The following is a 24,556-nucleotide window of genomic DNA, read 5'->3' as shown; positions in this document are numbered from 1 at the left end:
CTGTCCGCATGGGCAGCCTAGTTGGTCAAGAAGGGGGCACAAAGTGCCTTCCGTGGTAAATTTTGAACTAAGATCGATGATCGAGTCTCGCAAGCGGCAGTGTGGGGTACTTCTTTTCAAAGTGAGGGGGACTCTTTGTGTGCGGTAAGCCTGGGTTTAGCTACTGCGTCCGGTTGGGTTACCATGATTAACCTCCCCCACGTCCTGTCGGGCCGGGTGTGGAGGGCGTCCGGGGTGAGCGATTACCAATAATATGATGAATTTGAAAGTATGGGGCGTGATAGTTCCACGTGCCCAATAAATAATAATTGTTTAAGTCATCATTGAAATCTTGAAATTACTGTATTTTTGTCGGAGTAAGATAAACTCAAATTAAACTTATTATTTTATAAACGCCTAATGAATGCCCTCTCAAAAGAATTTGACTCACCATGATAACCCTTTATTATTAGGTTAACTTTAAATTATGCAATTTTCTTTTTTATTATACAATTACGCTCGTGGTGTATATTCTTTATGGATCGAAACTGGAAATTTAGGGTAAGCCTCCTCCGTTGAAGAAAATGAATGGGTGTACAAGTCAATATAATAATTCTCGCCACTGCGTTCACGTGAAGCTTCATTGAAAAGCTTTTGGGTTTTCAAACACCGAAAATACTTTACCTGGTTTCAGTTTTTTTATTGTAATTAATATTACGGGAATGGGGATGGCAGTTGTAGTCTATTTAAAGGGGGTGAAGCAGAGAAGCTTGGAAGCAGAGTGAGTCAGCTATGGCTACGCAAGGGTTCCTCCTGGTCGGCCTCCTCCTCGTCGCCGCCTCGTTGGCTCAAACTCAGGCTGCGGCGGCCGAGTTGAACCGCCACAGCTTCCCCAAAGGTTTCGTCTTCGGCGCATCCTCCGCTGCCTATCAAGTATGTTGTTCTCAAATCTCAAATGTCTTTTGAGTTTTACAAATATACCTTATTACAAAGGTTATAACATTTATATTAAAAATTTTAAAAAATATTTTCTAATTCATAATATAAAATTGAAAAAATTAAAAGTTAAGTTTTCTATTTTCTAATTCATATTTAATGAGTTTACCAACTCATATCTAAAAAAGTAAATACTAAGCATTCTATTAATTGCAAAAATAAAAAACATATCCCTGCGGGTAAATGAAATATGATCTTCTTAATGTTTGATTTGATTTATGTGTGGTTTAGTACGAGGGTGGAGCTGACTCAAGGGGCGAAGTTAATTGGGATCGGTTCATTCGCGAATTCCCAGGTCAATCTCTATCTATTTGTTTTGTTGTGTCAACATTTTCTGGTAAAATTATTATTTTTTTGATTTTTTATCTTTAGAAAAAGAGATGATTTGAAAAGAATTATTTGGATAATCATATTTTCCAAATGTCTACATTAGTAAGTAAAATTTTCAAAAACACACTTTATTAGTTCCCCAAATTCTTCAGTTCAATTTTAGAAAACCCACAATTTTCAATTTTCAAATTTTTATTTAAAAAATATTTTTTATATATATTTTTTAATTTTTTTGAAAAGACTAAGATTGTTTTCCATGATTAAACAACTATCCCATTATATAAGTTACCGATTAAAGATGAAATATAAGTTGAACTCAATTTTTGGTATTTTTCGACATATATTAATTTATATTGTTGAAATATATATGTTGCAGATAAGATAGTAGATGGTAGTAATGCATCCATAGCTGACGATTTCTACAATCGTTACAAGGTAACATGACAGTTCATTTTTATGTCAACTTATAACAATGTAATTATTTATTTTTGAATTCGGTTCCTTAAAACAACTACGAGTCATGCTATTGCCAAAATGATGCAGGAAGACGTGAAAGTAATGAAGGAAATAGGTTTGGATGTTTTCAGATTCTCCATCTCGTGGGCCAGAATATTGCCTCGTAAGACGACCACATTTTATTATCTTTTCTCTTTGATTTAATTTGTTGAAAGATATTTAAAAAAAGAAAAAGAAGAAAGAAAGAAGATCCAAACGCTAAATAACAATGGGTATGGGACCATCCATTTTTGCTTGATCGTGTCGCATATTATCGAATAAACAAATATTGTCATGATATTTAAAACTTGATAATTGGTCATGGAATTGACAGCTCACAGAGGAAAGACTTGGCTCCTTGAAAATAAAAAAAACAATAGTCTTGGGGATTAGATACGGTAGTTATCAAATTTTTTATAGCAGATTATATGAAAGTAGACGATAAGACAGCTGTGTCAGAAGATATGGTGCATCTTTAATTCTCTATCTCATTCGAAGGTAAATTATATCAAACCAAACCAAAGGACAAAGTCGCCATACAAAATTGTGGAAGGCAACCAAGTTAGCCAGTGCTCATATTAAATTGAATGGAAATGGTATTTGTAGTATTTGTACATTATTTTTGTATTCCTGTGTCGACTTTATCAATCGAATGATTCTTAGAAACTAAGAACAGATTATGCATTTGTAAAGTTGGACAATTTACCCCATTGGTTTGGTTGGCAAGTATATATCTTTTCTTTCTTTGCTTGCATCTTCTATGTATATGTCTATATATTCATTTTTCTCATTTAGTCAATGATTTAAATATTTTGATGGTCAGATGGGAGGTTGAGCAAAGGAGTGAACAAAGTGGGAATCGCATTCTACAACAGTCTCATCAACGAGCTTCTAGCACATGGTTTCGTTTCTTGATCTTAAAATTAGTTTTTAATTAATTATTACGAACCATAACCTCATTTAACTTTCATTCTACTAAACATACATGCAGGCATTAAGCCAGTTGCCACGCTCTATCACTTTGATCTTCCCCAAGCCTTAGAAGATGAATATGGCGGTCTTTTAAGCACTAAATTTCAGTAAGTAAAATTTTCCTATTAAACATGTTACCTATTTCTAAACCTAAACCTAAAACAATAAAAGAATCATATGTAATTCTTCGGACTTTATCTCATGTGGTTGTAGTCATTTCTCAACTCTTTCTAAACTATGCTTTACAGAGTTGAAAAAGAAAAAACAAAAGATTTATAAAGGTAATTAATGATGTCAGCAAATTTCATTATGAGTCCCATATTATTAGATTAGTTAGAAGAAAATTTCTATAGAAATTAATATTTCAGTCCCTTTTATTTAAAGGTAAAAATTTTAAGCTATAGTAATAAAATCATCTTTCTGTCATTAGAAGATGATGAGTTAATTTACTTGTGCAATTACATGCAAAACAATAAGAAAAATGTAATATTTGAACGACTTTCGTCACTCATTGTAAAATGAAAAATCTCATGCAATCAAAACGCTAGAGTCTATCTTATCTTGACAAATCTTCAATTCAAGATTTATAATAAGAAAATTTGTGACTAGGACTAATAAGTGTCCCTCTAATATGGCAGGCAAGATTTTCAAGACTTCGCAGATCTTTGTTTCCACTTATATGGTGATAGGGTCAAGCAATGGATCACTTTTAATGAGCCCTATGTTTTTATTTTTCTTGGTTATGACTTGGGCAATATGCCACCTGGCCGATGCTCAGCATGGATGAACAACAGCTGCCCCGGCGGTGATTCAGCCACAGAGCCTTATATAGCTGGCCACAATGTGCTTCTTGCCCATGCAAAAGCCGTAAGACTATACCAGAGGAAGTACCAAGTAAGCAATTAATATTTTAATTATTTGAATTCATCTAATGCCTAATGTCTACAGCATTTATTGTTATTATAATCAATATATTCTTCCAATCACGTATAATGTAAAAAATATTTCTCACTACTCGAATAATTTGCTTTGTAGGTGTCTCAAAAGGGTGAAATAGGAATAACCTTAAATGTTCCCTGGATGTACCCCGATTCCAACTCAACAGAAGATGAAAAAGCAGCCAAGAGAGCTCTTGACTTTATGTATGGATGGTGAGTGCTCGAATTGTTTAATTAGTTTCATTAATTAATTACTTCAAAATCCATTTACTCAAAATATTTTTTTTTCGTATTAATTTGAAACAAGTGTTTTAAGTATATAACTGCAGTTTAATTCATGCGCTAAGATGACGTTTAATTATTTGCTTTTGGTAGGTTCATTCATCCAGTTGTTTATGGTAGCTATCCACGATCAATGAGATCGCTTGTGAGAAGGAGATTGCCAAAATTCACTGCTAACGAGACATTGTTAGTTAGAGGGTCTTATGATTTTATTGGGCTAAATTACTATACTGCATACTTTGTGAACCATGTGCCCTTCAGTAATAAACCTCCTCATCCTAGCTTTACAACAGATTCTTACTCCACATTTTCAAGTGAGTTTCTTCAAACTCAATTAATGGATCATGTAAATTAAGCTGCTAATTAATAAAAACTTAAAAAGTTAATTCAAATCTTTTTGCAGGCGAGAGCAGCAACGGAAAGCCTGTTGGTTTACAGGTATTTAATTGACAATTCGTCATGTGTGTTTTGAGCTTTCCTTCAATTTTATATAATTTTGCAGCTAAACTGTGACAAATGAATTTGCAGGTTGGAACTTCTTATTCCGTTCCAGATGGGCTAGAAAGGATACTGGTTTACACCAAGGATCAATACAAAAATCCAGAACTGTATATTACAGAGAATGGTAGGTTTTGAGATCTTTCGAAACTCAAGTTGAATAGAATTCAACATATATAGTCATATAGTTGACTGTTGATCATTTTCAGGCATGGCATATTACAACAATCAAACAGTTGCCGAAAGCATCAAGGATCCAGACAGGATTGAGTTCTACCATGCCCATCTCTCGGCCATTGAAGCAGCTATCAAGTGAGTTAATTAATTCTTCCTATACTTGCAATAGGCAAGCGATGTTTTTGTTGTCCAAAACAATATCACGTATATATGTGTCCGCGCATGTGTGCTTGAGTATGTTAAGAAAAACATGATTAATTTTGGGTTTAAGGTGGAATGGCCCATTAAAGAAAATTTAAAATTTAATATGACTATCTTCTATATTTTCTTTTTCAGGCAAGGTGTTGACCTCAAGGGTTTCATGGCGTGGTCTTGGCTAGACACATTCGAGTGGAATTCAGGTTACACTGTTGGATATGGTCTCAACTATGTAGATTTTAAAGATAATCTAAAAAGATACCCTAAAAATTCAGCTTTTTGGTATAAGAAATTCTTGGCTCCTTGAGTATAAGTTTTAAGGGTTTGAAGAAAAAGGTGGTTGTGTAATCCGTTTTATCAATAAGTTGGGGATGAGCTCTTGGGAGCCCTCATTGTCTGTCAAGTTAGAACTAATAAATTACACGATCGAGTGTTTGATCATTTGATGTCGCTATTGGATTATTGAGTCTTCGACTCGGTGTGTCTTTAAAATATTTTTAATAAATTAATTTGTATGATTATTTTCATAGCATTTCTCTATTTTATGCTTTGTACAATCTGTAAAGGCCAAATAACACGAAGCTTGAATTACTGTAGTAGTGATTTTTTTTTTTTTTTCAATTTGTTTAGGCTGATACGAGACTCGTTAATGGAAAAGAAAATTTTCATCACATGAAATAAAAAAAAGGACTTTCTGCAGCAAGAGACAAAAAGGAAAAAAATAAAACAAATCAAACCATTAGTTCATTAGACCTTGGTCGTTGGGCCAGGGGGCCATACCACCGCAAAAATTGAAAATGTGAATAAAAAATGTTTCTTAATTCCAAAAAACACCATTATAATTGAAAAATGTGACTTGTAATCGTCTAAGAAGAAAAATTAAATAAATAAATAATTGATGACAAAACATTAATGATTCACCAATATGACGTGCAATTCATTTTCTTCCAATTAAGAAAACGATTTAATACTAAAGGAAAGATAAAATCATTCAAGGAGATGAATGTGGGGCATAAGAATGAATTATGGATCCGATAAAAAGACAATTTCTTTTTGAATGATTTGATGTAAAAACAAACATCATTCATAGAGAAGATAAGAACAAATCTCACAAGCTCGCATCCCTACAACTCATTCTAAAGGCTGTACATAGAAGGCCATTTTACCTTAATTAACTGAAACAGTAAAATATTTTGGATAATAAAATTATTTTGATGTTAAGAATAAAATATAATAAATATATATTATTTAAAAATAATATATTTATTATTATTTAATCATTACCCTTAAAATAATGATTAACATTACTTTTATAAAAAAAATTAAATATTTTTAAGCAACTAAATTATTACGATTCCCTGCCCTCTCCTTCCTTTTTCCTTCAAATGAGATATATCCAAAGAAGAGATAGGGATGGGATCTCTCTTTCCCCTCCTATTCCCTGCCCTCTACAGTAGAGGAAATAAAGAAGCATACAACAAAATTTCTCTTTCTTAGACAAAAATCTTACGTTGAAAATGACTTTAACGACATTGACGCTCACGTATTTAAAGTGTTAGACAAAATTTTACCTTTCGTAAAAAAATTTATTTAAGATATCATATGTTTCAACTTTTAGAGGTGGCTCGCCTGTTTGTTTTTATTTTTTCAAGGATAATTTCAAAAAAATACTCGAGATTTATTATAATATGCATTTTTTAAAGGTCTTATTAATCTTACGATTTCATACTTAAGTTTTATTGATGCAGTCGATTTATCACTGTCCATGTACTAATCAATTGGTAAAGCAACTCTATTATAATATGTAGGGAGGGTGTTAACGTTAGAGGCTTTTTGTTGTGGTCTTTTATTTTTTCGTTAACGCGCTATCACGAGTGTCCCTAACTGTTCGATCCCATGATATCAACAAAAGATGTAAATCAGGAACCGCGCAGCCAGCTTCGATTCCTAGTACAACTACAAACGTGAGCGCGACAAGCAATTTTTAATTTTTTCAAAATTGTTCTTGACCGTTGAGTTTCCTCTCTTGATCAGGACTCGAACACAGAATTTGAGGAACCAAAGAGCATAACCCAAGAGATTCTTCCTTTTCCAGGAATCTAATCCCCTGGGGCTGTTTTGGTCTTTTCTTGACACTTGGTAGTGTAGTTTTGGATGGTATCTTCTATATGTAGATTTACAAGGACATTTTAACAGAACCCTTAAACATTCAGCTAGCTAAATGGTACCAGAAATTCCTCGTTGTAATACCCGAGAATGATTTGAGGTCATAAATAATATTTGATGAAAGGCATAAATGGACTTTGTGGAAAATAAGACTATAGGGTACACTAACGCAACTTTGGACGATCGAATTAGTCAGAGGGAGTACCCTGGACCCTAGATAGCCAAGGAAAATGGTATAGTATCGACAAGTAATACGAGTTATGATTTTAGGCATCAAAAGAAGTTGGATCGGGAACGGTTCTCGGTACAGCTAAAAAAGGCAATTGTGATTTAGGTTGAAATACCGAATTATCGTACGGGGTATCCGGGAAGTCAATGGAACCCCGAGGAAGTTCATATTTGGCATATAGAGTAACCCTTCAGTAGTTTTTGGAAGAAACAAAAGGGTTTGTAGCTAAAACGAAGATTCGGGCCTAAGTGCAGTTTTTTCAAAATTGACAGGGAGATCGAAACGATATTTTTTCAGAATTTTAAAGAGAATGTTTTAGGATATTTCAAAGGGTTATAAAGGTCTGTAAAGAAAAGTTCAGTTTTTGAGCCAGGGGCAAAATCATAATTTTTGAGGTTGGGGTAAAAGTGTAATTTACCTAAAAATTAGGGGCATTAGCGCAATTAGTCCATTTTTCAGGGACTAAAATGCAATTAAAAATTAGCCCGGGGACCATGTTGAAAAGGGTCTAAGTGCAATTATCCAAAAGTTTGGGCCAAAGTGTAATTCTTGAAATCTTTTTACTAGGGGCATTTGGGAGATTCAGGAAAAAGCTTCATAAATGACTTTAGAGATAAGGATGAAGTCTCATGATGACGTTAGAGATAAGATGAAAGCTCATGATGACTTTAGGGATAGATTGGATAAGAAAAGATTTGATTTGGATAACAATGATTGTAGAAGATCTTACAAGATTTTGGAATGATTACAAAAGATATTAGAAGATTTGGAATGATTATAGAAGATTTACAATGATTGCAGAGAATCTTAGAAGATTTTGGAATGATTACAAAAGATATTAGAAGATTTGGAATGATTATAAAATATTTACAATGATTGCAGAGAATCTTAGAAGATTTTGGAATGATTGCAAAAGATATCAAAAGATTTGGAATGATTATAGAAGATATTAGAAGATTTGGAATGATTGGAAAAGATTTTGAAAGATTTGAAATGATTGCAGAATATATATTTCTTGGTGGCTAAGTTTCCTAAACATATAAATAGGGGCTCAAGGCTAAGGATTCTCTCATTCGAAGTTGTGATACATTTGTGCTAGACGAGAGTGCTTCGGGTTTAGTGGATAGAGGGTTTTTAAAGCATACGCGGGGCATCACACGCGTAGAGCACTTAAGCAGCGCGTGAGGACCTGTAAAGAGGTGGTTTGGTTAAAAGACTTGAGGAGTTGCACGAAAATTGAGGTTGGGCACAAGATTCGAGATGTTCTGAGTTTCGTTCAAGGTGAGTGTTCTACCTGAAAACTTGGTTTTAAGTTGTGAGTGTTTACCCCCAAAACTTGATTTATTGTGCTTGTTCTATCTGAACATATGGTGATTTCATGCAAAATGATTTTGTGCATTAAAATGGTAACCGGTGACGGTTGGATTTATGAGGGAGGTTTGTCCCTAAACGTTTTGAACTGTGCATTGCATTTTATAAATGTTGTTTATACGATGCATTGAATTGTGAATTGTGGCATTGTCTTGAGTTTTATGTGTACATATGGAATGCCAGCCTCGGATGTTGTCTGGATAGTGTAGCCATAATTCTCCAAGGGCGTGACAGAATAATAGGGGTATCTGATACTGGTGTGCATGTCAGGATAGCTGCCTTGGTTTCCGTGCCAGACCGTTTGGTCAGAGAAGTTGCACTAGGACGACTAGGTGGTCCATACTGTGTTGTTCATGTGGGATGTCAGCCTAGGATGTTGTCTGGATAGTGTAGCCGTAATTCTCCAAGGGCGTGACGGAATAATAAGGGTATCTGATGCTAGGTGTGCATGTCAGGATAGCCGCCTTGATTTCCATGCCAGGCCATTTGGCCAGGGAAGTTGCACTAGGATGACTAGGTGGTCCATGTGAAATTTTGGAGTTGGGATTGTATGGTGGTTCCTGGATGCTTAAGGTGGGAACGTATTCTGGTGAGATGCGTTGGCAGTCCCATTTAAGCTAGAATCGCGTCGCGTCGTCGTGTCGTCGAGTCGGTGTGGTGGCATAGCTTTTAGAGAGATTGCTCTTTTCCCGTGGTAGGGTTAAGCGCGTGGAAATTCTCTTGAGCTAGGGCTTACCGGGTATATTGGTTTATTTCATGTCTTGCATTATTCATGAAAAATGTGTTTTGAACTCTCACTTAGATGATTCATCATCTAATTTGGACTTTGTCCCTGGAATATTCAAACGTTTCAGGTAAAGGCAGCGGTGCAAAAGGGAAAGGAATCGTCGAGGAGTGACGGCGATTAGCGGATAGTTTACATTATGTCTTTTGAGTTATGTTATTTACTTTTGAAAACGTCATGTAAACGTTGGTGCAACTTTATATATAAATAAAGTAGTTTCGGTTATGACCTGTTGAGGTTTCGATCTAGCTTCCGCATTTGTGTTGGTGAATCTGTCTTGGTTTATTAATGGTTCATAGTTGATATACTGAGAAGGTGTAACGGGATCTTCGGGGAATGGTTTTTGTAATGGGTTTTTGTTTGAAAAAAAAATTATCCCCAAAATCTTACGTTACGTTAACGCTCCCAGAAATTGGAGTGTTACACTCGTCACATGGTTAAAAGATTGTGAAGCAATGGAGGATGGAGCCCTTTGTGATCTATCTAGATAGTACCTTCAGTTCTGTAATATTCCAAATAAAACATATATGAACTCTTCCTGGTTTTCGATTTCATGTCAGCTTTATGCATAAATCTCGTGTCAAGCTGTATGAATAAATTGCATGATGATGCAGTCTCGCTTTGCTTCTACTTATCATGTATTCCGATATCTTTCAATGGACAAGCGACAAAGGTCCTACTGCAATTTGTATAAAAGGGATTATCTTTAATTTTATTTCTTTTAGTGCATGTTTAATATGTTATATTGTAGATTTCTGCTGTGAGCAAACTGATCACGTCTAAAATCAGGAGTATAGGGTGTCGTGTTAATTAACTTTGTCCATTTAAATCAAGAGTATAGGCTATATCCCATTATTAGTTTCTGAAAAGAATGAAGTGTAATTATTATTGCCCTTTCAGATTGATTATAGAAAACAAAATAAAAACTTAATATTATGCTACTTTATTAGAACTTAAAATATGTTACTTTATTTTGCTATATACTATATAGAAGTGCCAAATAATTAAGCCATTCTACTATGCTCTTTTACCCATTATAATCTTTTGTTCTCTCAATGAATTCTTATTTAGCAAAACGGAAAGAGATATATTATATACATATATATATATATGTTAGTTGAAGATAAATATATTGTATATTGTAACATTTTATCAACCGTTTTCGTAGCTAAAAATAATATGCAATAACGACAAATTGTCTAATAACAAAATACATTTATTGGACCTTAACAATTATTGTAAGTATAATGATTAGTATTATATATATGTAAATATATATTGATATTCCCTCCTTTTTTATGGGGATATTCACTCTTGTTAGCATGTTTGTGTTTGAGATGTTGGTATTAACATTTAGAGTTGTGAGATTATTTTTGATAATCGATCAAACAATTTTTTTCTATAAACGATAAGCATATATATTCATAAAATTAAATACGACAATTGAAAATCCTTATTCCATAAGGCAACTATAATTAGAAGCAAACCAATTCAACCTTCCTTGACCTTTGTTCGGCCTGTATTATTTCACTTAATACATGGCAAGCATAATCAATGTGGAAATCAATTATGCAATTTATTCGTACAACTTGATGCCATGGAGGTAGTCTTCATGGAGGGAAAAACCGAAAATGGAGGGAGGAAAAAAAAAAAAAAAGAAGAAGATACCATGGAGGTAGTCTTCATCTTATTGTAAAAATCATTAAACGGTCATTTGGCACACCAAACTAATTAAGACGATTAGCATCTCAACATTTTCCCACTTGAAAGTAGGAAATTTTTGTACCAGCAAGCTGAATCTTTCGGATATCTTTTTAACCCATCACCGTAATCAACATAATTGAGACCATATCTAACAGTGTACCCAGAACTCCACTCGAAATCGTCAAGAAATGACCATGCCATGTAACCCTTAACATTAACACCCTCCCTGAAAAGCACGATACATGAGTGTAGTGAGATTACCATCTTAAGCAGAAAAAATCACTATCTCATCAGAGCTTGTAAATAATACTGAAAGCTAAGAGGGGTGTAACTCACTTAATAGCTTTTTCAAGGGCCGAAAGGTGCTGATAATAGTATCTTATTCTATATGGATCCTTTACACCTTCTGCAGCTGTTTGATTGTTCAACTGACCCGTCCCTGAAAATAATCCAATACATGGAACTATTTTTAACATCAAAAGTTGTCGATATAGATGGATTAACATGGGTAAAAGTGATCATTTTCATACCATTCTCTGTAATGTATATTTTTGGATTTTTGTAGTATTTTTTAACATATACCAATATATCTGTAAATCCCTTTGGAACGGAAAATAAGGTTCCCTCCTGCAAATTGATTCGCCACAAACTGAGTTAGCTATAATACTGAAATGAGTTTTTAGGTTACAGAAGATGAACTGTATGTAAAAACGTTGCCGGGTCATTTTCATCTTGTACGCACCGTTGGTCCAATGGGTACTCCATTTTTCTCAGCTGCAAAAGGATAGACAAATAAATTAGAAAGTTTAAATGATGCTTGACAAATAAAAGCAAAGGTAAATGATATGAACTTACTTGAGAGGTTACCATAATAATCTGAAGAATAGCTCAGGTGAGCTGGCTTATTACTGAATGGAATATTAATTACGTAATATGAACTGTAGTAGTTTAGTCCAATGAAATCGTAAGACCCTTTTAAACTCTCTGACTGTGTAGAATTGAATTTTGGTAACCGACGTCGTACAAGAGTTTTCATTATTCGTGGGTAGTCACCATAAACTACAGGATGAATAAACCTATAAAAAACATACATCTTTATTTGTTAATGCAAAATAAATACTCCGGAGTCACAGACAAAGTTTTGTCTCTCTTTTCAACTCATAGTAAGACTTGACATTTAAATATTACTCAGTGTTGGCATTATGCATCCATTTTTCACAAGTGGATAAATAATAATTTGACATGAAGAAATATTTTCATTAAGTATATTTTCTAAAAATGAAATTAACAGCAGCAGTACTTACCATCCAAACATGAAATCTTGGACTCTTTTTGCTGCAATTTTATCTTTATTGGACTGTGGATACATTCCACCAGCAATCAAAGTTATCCCTATCTGCCCCTTTTGAGATGCCTGCAAATCATCTGAACTATTAGTTATTAAATCACTTAAATAATAGGCAAAATAAACATTACCATGTTCATATATAACACACTTATATGTATCTACAAATTGAGAGCTTTATTCTTAAACTAAACAAACGTGGTCAAGGCCAAGGCGTCAGTCCATCAAACTTGGACTACCATGTTGTCTGATTTATTTGTTTGTTTATATTTGAAAGACGTCTGATTTATTCATGCCACATATATTAACAAAAAATTTGCTTACTTGGTATTTTGTCTTGTATCGTTTTACTGCTTCAGCATGTGACAAAAGTAAATGATAGCCAACTATATAAGGTTCAGTCGCAGAATTCCCAACGGTGCAATTGTTGTTCCTCCATTTCGAGCATCGTCCAGGTGCCAAGGTACCCAAGTCATAGCCTTGTGGAATAAAAACATTTGGCTCATTGAAAGTGATCCAATTCTTGACTCTATCGCCAAACGTTTTGAAACAAAACTCTGCGTAGTCTGCATAATCAATCCTGTTTAACAAAATATGTTTTTTTAAATTTCGATGCATATTTTTTAATATATATTGTAAATTGAAAATAAAATTAATAACAGCATGTTATAATCCAACAACCACTTGTGCAAATAATTCTTTATATTACCGATCTGAAGCAAATCAAAAGCCTTAATCATTGTATTAATTAACATAAGTTTAGAAGACCAACACATGTTTAATAAGTAAGGAATGTTTACTTACACAATCTCATCGTTTAAAAAGCTCTCGTACTTCTTTTCAAGCGCTTGAGGAGTATCGAAGTGATGAAGTGTAACAAAAGGTTTTATACCTGATAAGGAAATATATATTAAGCCAACAAGAATAATTGCTTAATTAGTTTGGGCCCAAAAAGAAAAGAAAAAATAAATAACTAAATAAAAATTAAGGAATGTTTCTGAATTCCATTTTTTTTTTAAAATGAGCCATTTTTAAGAACTTATATGATTATAAGAACGTGAAATTGGGAAAAATAAGCTAAAAGGAGATCATGTAATTGATATATTAATGATCTCGATGACAAATCCTGCTTCTTTGTAATTGTAAGCCCATTGTTTAATACAATTGTTAAGGATATATAAAGATAAATTTTTCGGAATTTTTGGTCCAAGCATAAAGGAATCTATTTTCTACAAACACACACACACACACACATATATATATATACAAAAAGAGAGAGGAAAACAGAGAAAGAAAAGAAACCATTTGCTAGGAGCTGGTCGATGAGAGCATTGTAGAAGGCAACTCCAATCTTGTTCACTCCTCCACTTACTTTTCCATCTGAGGCAAATAATTTAAACCAATGATGAAATCATGAAAATTAAATACATTAAATTGACCCCAAAAAATGATATATATGTATATATATTATGTACAAGGGAGGCCTTATGGTTTTATCTTAACTAAGTTGTTATCTTATAATAATAAGTTGTGTTTTATTTTCAATAAATAAGACTATATCACTTGAGGATGAAGGGCACTTAGAAATTTACAAAACTCAAATTCAAGTTTGCAAACTCACGAACACTATCATTTATTACTAAGTTTTTAACTTTGCAGGTTACAATAAAATTTCCTGTAGGTTACAATAAAATTTGTTCTTTTGCTATTTTAGTATAAGACTACTGATGTCCTATCCTGTTCTGTAGCAGTTATAAAGTATCCAATAAAATTATATTAAAATGAAAATGCGTTTATGAGCAAAACTAATATATATATATGTATGTAAATATATTAGCTTTATTGGATATATTAGGATTCATTTGAAATGATGTCATGATGCTTATATTTCAAGTTCTAGCATTTGATAAAGTTATCATTTAAATTCTTCTTCTTTTTTTTTTTTTTTCTAAATCTAAGTTAGATTTCGACTCAAATTTTTACATTTAAACAAAAATCTATTCAAACAATGAATTTTAAATTTTAAACGACAAATAATAAAGTCAAATGACCCTATTTAACCCACCCTTAAAAGTGTTAAACAGCAAATTGATGTCAACAATAACCGCTAGTGCTATTAGTATGTCTCCTAATTCAATTGTATCAAAGAAGATAACGGTAGAATTGGTCGTCCAATCCTGTTTTTCTTTTTGGGTTTATTACTTTAAACAGAATTGGTCTTCAACTTTCCAAGATGGCAAGTGACAAATTTGTGTTTGCATCCATACAATATTCAATATTGTGCTCGTGAGAAGGTCGAATTGATTTAAAGTTTTCCAACTCACCAATCTATACGCGTTTTCTAGGGCACAAGGACAGTTGTTTAATTATTAATTTTGCTTCATTAATTAATTGTCTGCTAATGTGTTGTATATTTCTTGGAAGACGAAGATACAGAATAATGGTTTTCCTTAGATGGTTACAACGAGAAGAATCTAGATCGATAATGTTGTATTTTTCATGGATAAGAAAATTAATTAAAACAACAATATTCCTAGAGGGATCATTTCACTTTTCTTAGTTTAATATTGAAAAATGAAATGCACTATCTGCTAAAATATGTAAAACAGGATGATATATAGTCCAAGGGCAAGGTTAACAACTGTCCTAAATGTACTAGAAGAGATAAATATTATACTTTATTTCAAGATAAAGTATATTTACTACGTATTATTTTTAATTTTCAAACATTTTTATTAGTTAGTAATAAATTTATTTGGAGACAATATTCCATCTTGTTTGAGTGCATTAGTATTGTCATTCTTGGTAAAACATTGATTTTTTTTATCCAATTTCAAGGACCAAATCGATCAGCCGATAAGATGAAAAATTTCGGGGTCGAAATGGTTAATTATTAGACTGATGTTACTCTTTTGTCTTTTTTGAATTAACATTCTATCTTTCAATCCTCGTGCTCTTGTGAGCCTTTGCCCTTGGCTCTATGTAGGTGCATCTTCTCCATGGGTAACCTTTCTGTATCAGCTGGGTTTTTTAGTTCTTGTTAATCAAAAACAAGAATCAAGGAAAAATTGATCATAGAAATGAAGTAGTGGCCTTACAAGGTAATACTCTGGCCCAAGAGATGGAGAACCTGAAAACATCCAGCCCCATCATCTTCATTGTTTGTATGTCTTTCTGCCACATTATTTTAGGTTTAGTCACAACAGAAAACAAAGTTAATTTTTCAAAAGAATAAATAAAAGAAGTATCAATGAAGTATGACTGAAGCATGTTGCCATATATATATATATATATATATGTACCCTGAAAAGATAATAGAAGCCATTTGCCACGGTAGCATTGCTCCGATCCTCTATCTTATCTGCAAATATTATGATATATGATCTAAATTAATATCTAACCATCGTGCACAATGTATAAAACTAAACATTAAGAAAGATTAAAAAGATAGAAACAGACAAGGGAAGTCGCGAATGAATGCGTCCCAGATGACTTTGCCCCTCAATTTTGGTGCACCTTCATACTAAAAAATAAGTATTACAATCACAGTGTTAACATATATGTTAAAATTTAGAATAAATTTGAACTATATTAGGTTTATCTGTTGAACATTTTGAGTTTAATTTGTGGTTATATTATAAGGTTATTTTTATTTTTTTTATAGCTTCGTCTCTCTATAAATAATGTGGTGTCCGATAATCATATAATTCATTCAAAACAATACAGGCTTCCTTCCTGTAACATGCATTAAGGTTGTAAAACAACTTACTTGATAGGCAGCTGATGACGCGCCGAAGACAAAACCTTTGGGGAAGTTGGTGCGGTTAAACTCTTGCGGGACAGCCCTATCTGCCGCCGTCACCGGCTCGGTTAAAGCCAGCGAAGCGGCAACGACAAGGAGGCTGAGGAGCAGAAAGCTTTGCTTAGCCATGGCCGAATTATTGTTTCATGGGTCTCCATATTGCCCCCCCTTTATATGGACAATGTACCAGTACCAACCTGGACGCGTAAAATCATTTGACCAGAGATAAAGAGAACCGATTAGAAGAAGAATATGTTGAGCATTTTCGACGTTTGATAATTAGCCAATGAAGCTTTCACGTGAAAGCAGTGGGAAGAATTATTTGTCATTACAACTTGTCACCGTCTTAGCTGTAGTAGACTCCATCATTTCATTAACTGAGTTCGACTTGACTTTTTTTCTTAGTTGTGAAATTAACGTCACTCTTTAATTAATTAATTATTACCATCTTGCATGTTTTGTGAAAATTTTAATTTATATTGGATTCAATATTCAATTATATCATATATTTATACAATAAATAACTGATTTAACTTTTTAAAAGACTACTGTATTGGATGTTTTTCCTTTCTTTTTCAAAATATTCAAATGTTACAAGCACTCATTGAAAGGTAGTAGCTGAAAAGATAAAATAAATTATTAAAACTCACAATTAATGAAGTCCTCCTTACCCAATGGCCCAAACTCATAATGAGTCATTTTGTTTGCGTCTTAAATAATGCAATTTAGTTTTATTTTATAGTTACGAATAGTAATTTTATAAATAAAATGTTCATAATGCCTTTGCTTTAGTAATTCTAACAATCATAGTGATTGTTAGAAGTATTAAATCACATTTTGAACATTTCATAAGATGAACTATCATTCAAAAATATGAAATAAAACCAAATAGCATTTCATAAGACTACTTGTATCTTTAATTAGTTTGGTATAACCCGAGGAGCAAAGCACTCCTTTTTTTTGTAATATTGACTATCTTGACGGTCGTACTAATTATTATATATTAAGAAACCCATGTTTAAACAATGTATCAACTACACACAACGCGTACAATCCCACCATGTATGTATTCTAAGGAGCGTGGCCGCAAGAGATTAGTTAAAATATTATCATGTGATGGCGCCCTAGGTACTTGCAATCTACTGAGAAGGGGATTCCTTCGATGTTTTCAAGTGGGGGAGGTACCTTTTATCTCGTCTCTACCCGTAACTTCTTCTTCATTCTCACGATAATTTATTTAAATAATTTTATTCTCTCGTGGCTTTAATACTATTTCCTCGTGGGTAAGAGAACATCTTTTATATATATTTTCCCCTGATCGCAATAATACCGCCATTGACAAAGAAACAACAACTGCGAGTAATTAATTGAGTTAGAAAATCTTGATCCAATCTCGAAAAGTATGTTCCTTTTGGTTTATTTAACACAGAAAAAGAGAGAATGATAATTTCTTGCTTATTAAATTATAAATTTCAAAAAGTTATTTGGATAATTTAGGTGGTATTCTTTTTATGTTTCAGTTTTAAATTTTAAGTTTTAAATTTATTTTTAATTTTATAATTTAGCTATCTATTTTAAGATTTTTGAAAATACTTTTTTTTTTTATAATTTTAAATAGAGGAAGAGTAGAGAGATTGAGAGAAGCAAGAATGGAAGTGAAGAAGAGAGCAAGCAGTGGCTTCTTTTTGGAAATCAAAATGGCCGAGAGAAAGGTAAAGAGAGCTCGTGAGATCAGGATAACAAAGAGAGATCAAAGAAGAGAGTAGCCTGAAGTAGCCGAAGCTGGTTGCATCGGGCACAACAACCATGGCCGCAAGTCGCGACCATGGTAACAGAGCGAAGCAATAGCGGGAGGGGCAGTGTGCGGGAGCTGTCGGCTGCGGGTGGCGTAATGGCCGATGTCGGAGGAGCCGGGAGCCATAGTGGCTGGCGGAGCCAAGTAGCGGTGACGTTTCCTATGCACGCATGGAGCTAGTGCACGCGAAGGAGTTGTAGGAACAGGGGAGGTAGGAGAAAGAAGAATGTAAAGCCCAACCTTTGGGCCTTAATTTGAGAAGGCCTAAGAAAAGAACTCAAGCCCATAAGGCCATATAAAAGCCTTAGGGCTCCAGCTTTCCCTCCCCTCTTTCTCATTCTTCTTCCATTCCAGCAAGCTCTCTCTCTCTCTCTCTCTCTCATTTTCTCTTTCAATTGATTTTGCAAAATCTAGCCATTGGATCTTGAATCCAACCACACTTTCACCGTAAAATTGACCCCGATCTACAACAAGGTAAGCTTTTTATTTTCTTTAGCCATATTTTTAAGCATAGATTCATGAGAGGTGTATGTATATGTGTTTGGGTGTGTTGGCCGAAAGTTTGAACTTAGATCTACGAAGATCTAGCCGTTAGATTTTGCTAGATTTTGTATATGTTAATAAATGGGGTTAGGGGTGTTGAATGGCTGCCTCGGATCGTCGGAAAACATCGGCCGGCGGCGGCAATAGTGTGTTTTGTCATCTGGCCAAAAATTAAAAGTTAAATCTACGAAGATCTAACCATTAGATCTTGATGATTTTTGGGTATGTTGATCTATGAGGGTAAGGGAGTTGAATGGTGGTCTCGGATCTCCAAAAAATATGGCCAGCGACATCAAATAGCTTATTTTCAAATCTGGCCAGAATTTAAAAATCAGATCTACGGCAATCCAACCATTAGATATGGCTCATTTTTGTATATATTGACCTCTATTGCTAGGCGCTTCAAATGGTATGTTTTGATCGTCGGGATTTTCGGCCAGCGGTGGCCGTTGGCAATGTGGCTGGCCTAGATTATTTTATTTTGGGGCTTTGGGCCATTGGGGCAGCATTAGGTTGGCCCAAATCCTAGGAGATTTAAATTTTATATTTATTTAATTTTTATGTGGATTGACAATTTTGTTAGGTAATTTTGGCGCGCCCCAACCGAGAGGTGTTTGAGGGAATCCCACTTCTTCTATAACACTGTGAGTGGGTGAATTGTATTATGGTGGTAATTGTTGCATTCATATCTTTCATTAATCTAGTATTGTATATACTATGCATGATTTCATTCTTAAATTGCATTTGGGAAGGTGGAATCCATATTGTCTGTTGTGCGCATATTGACACTTGTGATATATTGTATATGACATTTGATAATATTAAATGGTGGTATGAAAAATGTGTTAAATGGAGTAACAACTAGAACCCTGTATGCTAACAACAGTAAATGTTAGCCGTTGGTGCACCACGTATATGTATTAGGGTGAGAGTGGGTCCGCCCTTACTTGGCGAAAATGGTTCCGCCATGATGCTTTGTAGGCGAGAGTGGTTCCGCTGAAGCAAATCTTGTGGGTGAGAGTCGTTTCGCCCCAAAAGAATGGTATATGTGAAATTTGGTTCCAGATGGTTAACTCATATATGTGCATGTTTATTTGTCATCTCCTATATTGTCATAAGTACTTTGGGGCATAGCATGGTATAGTGATCATTCTTAGATGCATTGATTCTACATTTCCTCCATTATAATGCTCTTTACTCCTCACTAAGCCAGTGTCAGGCTTACCCCTCAATATTTCAGACTTTGTAGGTTGACATCATTTTTTATGGTAGGAGTCCTGGTAAACGATTCTACTCTATTTACTCTAGTCACACTCCGGCTACAGCACATGTATCTCATCTCACGGGTTGAGTATAGGGAAGTTAACATTCCTTTCGTATGTAAAACAAGAAATTTTGAATATTGTAAGCATGTAATGAATTTATAACCAGTGGGCACTTTAATATTAGTTAATGGAAATGCATTTATTTTGTAGTGTATATGAGGTTGTTAAAGGTTTGAATAATTATGTGTATTGTAAGGCTTACTATTCCCTGTTGGAGTTTGTGGCTTCAAGGGGGATGGTGCTGGTCATAGCCCCGGATTTTGGGTCGTGACAAAGTTGGTATCAGAGCTTAGGTTTTAGAACTTTGGGAAATAAAACGGAAATGAAATGACACTTGGGTGTATGAATTAGGGGTAAACACTTTCACATGCATTGTATTGCATACACTGTAGTCCGAAGTAAGTTTTTGGCAGGATAGGTATGAGTATGAGTCGCGACATGTTCACAACTTTACTTTGCCATGGACTCTAGGTCCCTTTTTGCATATCATGATTATGCATGTGGAATTCTATGTTATGTGGCATATTATTTTATTATGTATAATGAGTTAGTCTAAATGTTGCATACAGGATATCATGCCTCCTAAGACTCGAGGTGGTGCGATCTGAGCTCGTGGACGCGGCGGTCGTTGTGGTCGTGGCCGTGGTCGCGGGAGAGGACATGCTGCTCCTATCTTGCTCGTACCTATTTGGGGTGCCCGACGATTACGTGGGGATATTGTCGAGCAACACCTAGGGGATAGGAATGTTAATGTCCACCAGGGCACTAGAGAGGCAGGTGGACCTTCCAGCTTGTCTATAGAGAACAGGATCCAACTGGGGGTACGGATGGTGGTGAGTGAAGTGCTAAGGATTTTGGGGATACCCGGGAGTGGATCAGGATCTCAGGACATGGGTCAGGCTTTATCGGATAAACAAGATCAGTGGGTGGATGTCCCTCTGATAGAATTTTTACGACACAATCCACCTATATTCGATGGGGATAGCAACAAGATGGAGCCAGAGCAGTTCTTGGATAGTTGCATGATGATTGGAGAGGCTCTAGGGTGTAGCAGGCAAAGGTTGGTTGAGTGTGCTGTCTTTCGATTGAAAGGCCCAACGCGCACATGGTACAAGCATCTAAGGGTAGGCAGGTCATCAAGTGTACCCCCACTAAGGTAAGAGGAGTTCAGTGATAAGTTTAGGGAATAGTTTATCCCTAAGGCCGTGAAGGAAGCTAAAGCTCGAGAATTTGAAGAGTTGAAACAGACATCTGACATGACGGTAGAGGAGTATAGTCATAAGTTCACTCATTTATCAGAATTTGCTCCTACGTTGGTGGCCATCGAGCGAGATAGGGTGCGATAGTTCGTGAATGGGTTGGTGGGGCCCATTCATAGGGTGATGGTTGCCTCTCACCTTTCCACATACGCTAGTGTTCTGAGTGCGGCCATGAGGATGGAGAAGAGTATGATGGAAGAGCGAGCCCAAAGAGAGCAGCGTAAGAAGATGAAACCTGATACCACTAGGCATGGTAATGGCAATCAACAACACAAAATGAGACCCCAACAACAATCACAACAACAGCATTATAGAGGAGGGTATAGGGGTCAGGGGAAGCAACCATTCCAGGATAGGGGTGGCAAGCAACAAGGAGGTTTTAGAGGAGATGGTCAGGGTGGTAGGGAAGTACCATTCTGCTCTATTTGCATGAGACCTCACCCTGGGCCACGTCGACGACTAATAGGAGCTTGTTTCGGGTGTGGGGAGATGGGCCACATTCGAATGGATTGCCCATATGCTCATCAGGAGGTAGGGCATGCAGCCGAGCGTGGGACAACTTAGGCGACGCCAATTCAGATGTGAGCCCCATTTCAGCCTTCACCACCACCTTCAGGTGGTAGGGGCTGAGGAGGTAGAGGCCAGGGTGACCATGTGGGAGGCAACACTGTGGGGTATGCAAGGGTCTTTGCCATGACGCCTCACGATGCCGAGGTCAGTAATGCTATCGTCACAGGTATGATTTCCATTTCACATGTTGATGCCTTGGTTTTGTTTGACCCAGGGTCTACGCATTCATATGTATCACGGGAGTTTACCCCACGTTTAGGTATAGAACCTTCATCTTTAGAGCGACCTATGATGGTAGCTACCCCTACAAGTAACCCTTTGGTAGTGGATACGGTGTACCGGGGTTGTGTGGTCACTGTGGCTGGGCGAGACACGATAGCTGACTTAATCATGCTAGGGAATATAGGTTTTGATAGCATATTAGGGATGGATTGGTTAGCCTCTTGTCATGTCACCTTAGATTGTAGGCAAAAGAATGTGTGCTTTGACCCTCCTATGGGAGATCTATTTTGCCTTCAGTGGGATCAGCCCCCTATGGCTAAGGATGTTATATCCGTATTGGAGGTGAGACATCTATTGAATGAGGGGTGTCAGGCGTTCCTAGCGTTGGTGCGGGAGACCTATGAGTCAAAATGTGAGATATGGCAGGGGCCTATAGTGAGGGAGTATCTAGATGTATTTCCTGAAGATTTGCCGGGGGTACCGCCGGAGCGGGATATAGAGTTTTGTATAGATTTAGCCCCGGAGACTCGACCGATTTCGATACCTCCGTACCGTATGGCTCCAGCCGAGCTAAAGGAACTTAAAGTACAAATCCAAGATCTTTTGTCTAAGGATTTCATTCGCCCAAGTACCTTACCATGGGGAGCACCTATGCTCTTTGTGAAGAAGAATGATGGAACTATAAGGCTTTGTATCGACTATAGGCAGTTGAACAAGGCCACTATTCGAAATAGATATCCATTACCCCGCATAGATGACCTATTTGACCAGTTGCAAGGTGCCCAGTGTTTTTCCAAGATTGACTTAAGATCAGGTTATCACCAACTTCATATTAAGGGAGATGACATCCCTAAGACTGTCTCTTTAGGACTCGATACGGTCACTATGAGTTTTTAGTAATGTTCTTTGGCCTTACGAATGCCCCAGCGGCGTTTATGGACCTCATGAATAGAGTATTTAGATCATACCTTGATTGCTTCATCATTGTGTTTATCGATGACATATTGATTTACTCAAGGAGCCAAGAGGAGCACAAACAACACCTTAGGGTAGTGCTTCAGACCTTGCGAGAACAGAAGCTATATGCTAAGTTCTCGAAGTGTGAGTTCTGGTTGGATAACGTGGCATTTTTGGGACATGTAGTGTCTAAGGAGGGCATCATGGTTGACCCTAAGAAGATTGAGGGCGTGGAGGAGTGGTCTACGCCTACCTCAGTTAGCGAGATACGAAACTTCCTAGGTCTAGCGGGTTATTACCGTAGGTTCGTCAAGGATTTTTCAAAGATAGCCACTCCATTAACACGTTTGACTCAATAGGATGTCAAGTTCGAGTGGTCTAATGCTTGTGAGGAGAGTTTCCTAAGACTTAAGGGGAGTTTGACTACAGCTCCTACCTTCAGGGGAGAGTGGCTATGTGGTCTTCTGCGATGCCTCTAAGATTGGACTTGGTTGTGTCTTGATGCAACATGGCCGAGTCATTGCCTATGCCTCAAGGCAGCTAAAGAGGCATGAACAAAACTACCCCACTCATGATCTAGAGATGGCAGCAGTGGTGTTCGCTCTTAAGCTATGGCGACACTACCTATACGGTGAGACTTGCGAAATCTATATCGATCACAAAAGTCTTAAATATATATTTGAGCAGAAGGACCTAAACTTAAGACAGAGGAGATGGATGGAGCTCCTCAAGGATTACAATTGCACCATTCTATACCACCCGGGCAAAGCCAATGTAGTAGCTGACGCTCTAAGTAGGAAGTCGATGGGCAGCCTAGCCCATATTGTTGAGGTTATGAGACCTCTAATACGTGAACTGCATAGTTTGGAAATGAGCGGTATGTGCTTCGGGTTGGGCGATATGGATGTGTTCTTGGCTTATGTCCAACTTCGTTCCACTTTAGTTGAGGAAATTAAGGCGGCTCAATCTAGTGATCCATCCTTGGCCAAGTTACTGGAGGTAGCCCGTAGAGATAAAGTTAGTGAAGCCAAGGCTAAGGAGTTCATAGTGGACTCTGAAGGGGTTTTGTGGTGCGGGGCACGCTTATGTGTTCCTAATGTGGATGGCCTAAGGCAACGTGTGCTGAGAGAGGCGCATCATTCGATATACACCATGCACCCTGGTGCAAACAAGATGTATCAGGACGTTAAGATGATATATTGGTGGAATAAATTGAAGAAGGATGTGGCAAAGTTTGTGAGTCGGTGTGCGGTGTGTCAGCAAGTGAAAGCTGAACATCAATAACCAAGTTGGGAGCTTCAAAGGATACCAATTCTTGAATGGAAGTGGGAGAGACTCACTATGGATTTTGTTGTATGTTTACTGACATCCAAGAAAGGTAGCAACTTCATATAGGTAGTTGTAGATAGATTGACCAAGAGCGTCCTATTCATTCTTGTAAATACCAGTTACACAGTACCTTAGTATGTTCAAAAGTACCTAGATTATGTGGTTAGGTTGCATGGAGTTCCATTATCCATTATCTCCGATTGAGGGCCTCAATTTACTGCTCGATTTTGGAGAGAGTTTCAAAAGGCGCTAGGGACGAAGTTGAACTTTAGCACAACATTCCACCCTCA

The 24,556-nt window shown here is 36.2% G+C and overlaps 2 protein-coding genes across 4 annotated transcripts in view; one reads left to right on the top strand and one right to left on the bottom strand.

The window, feature by feature from the left end:
- Window positions 1-737: 737 nt before the first annotated feature.
- On the top strand, window positions 738-5,394 carry LOC127801932 (beta-glucosidase 12-like). The gene is made up of 13 exons (XM_052337467.1): window positions 738-912; window positions 1,207-1,270; window positions 1,682-1,740; window positions 1,849-1,924; window positions 2,624-2,701; window positions 2,792-2,879; window positions 3,411-3,666; window positions 3,808-3,923; window positions 4,086-4,306; window positions 4,396-4,430; window positions 4,521-4,617; window positions 4,700-4,802; window positions 5,004-5,394. Exons 1-13 carry the CDS (start codon window positions 772-774, stop codon window positions 5,170-5,172), a joined length of 1,503 nt encoding a protein of 500 aa, XP_052193427.1. The 5' UTR covers window positions 738-771; the 3' UTR covers window positions 5,173-5,394.
- A 5,458-nt stretch (window positions 5,395-10,852) lies between these two features.
- Window positions 10,853-24,556, bottom strand: part of LOC127801931 (beta-glucosidase 12-like) — a 67,643-nt gene continuing 53,939 nt past the window's right edge. Inside the window, exons 1-13 of one of the 3 annotated variants that reach the window (XM_052337464.1) lie at window positions 16,234-16,448; window positions 15,924-15,987; window positions 15,767-15,825; window positions 15,563-15,638; window positions 13,767-13,844; window positions 13,269-13,356; window positions 12,789-13,044; window positions 12,424-12,533; window positions 11,975-12,195; window positions 11,862-11,893; window positions 11,650-11,746; window positions 11,456-11,558; window positions 10,853-11,345 (exon numbers count right to left, since the gene is read on the bottom strand). In XM_052337464.1, the coding sequence (XP_052193424.1) occupies window positions 11,156-11,345; window positions 11,456-11,558; window positions 11,650-11,746; window positions 11,862-11,893; window positions 11,975-12,195; window positions 12,424-12,533; window positions 12,789-13,044; window positions 13,269-13,356; window positions 13,767-13,844; window positions 15,563-15,638; window positions 15,767-15,825; window positions 15,924-15,987; window positions 16,234-16,395 (1,536 nt within the window). In that variant the 5' untranslated portion in view covers window positions 16,396-16,448 and the 3' untranslated portion in view covers window positions 10,853-11,155. Of the gene's footprint in view, window positions 11,346-11,455; window positions 11,559-11,649; window positions 11,747-11,861; window positions 11,894-11,974; window positions 12,196-12,423; window positions 12,534-12,788; window positions 13,045-13,268; window positions 13,357-13,766; window positions 13,845-15,562; window positions 15,639-15,766; window positions 15,826-15,923; window positions 15,988-16,233; window positions 16,449-24,556 lie in introns of those variants that run through there. The other 2 variants (XM_052337465.1, XM_052337466.1) reach the window with 2 other exon arrangements.

This window comes from Diospyros lotus, chromosome 5, assembly GCF_014633365.1.
Source record: "Diospyros lotus cultivar Yz01 chromosome 5, ASM1463336v1, whole genome shotgun sequence".
Classification (NCBI taxonomy): domain Eukaryota; kingdom Viridiplantae; phylum Streptophyta; class Magnoliopsida; order Ericales; family Ebenaceae; genus Diospyros; species Diospyros lotus.
The sequence above is the reverse complement of the archived record's forward strand: the minus strand, read 5'-3'. Positions and strand labels throughout refer to the sequence as shown.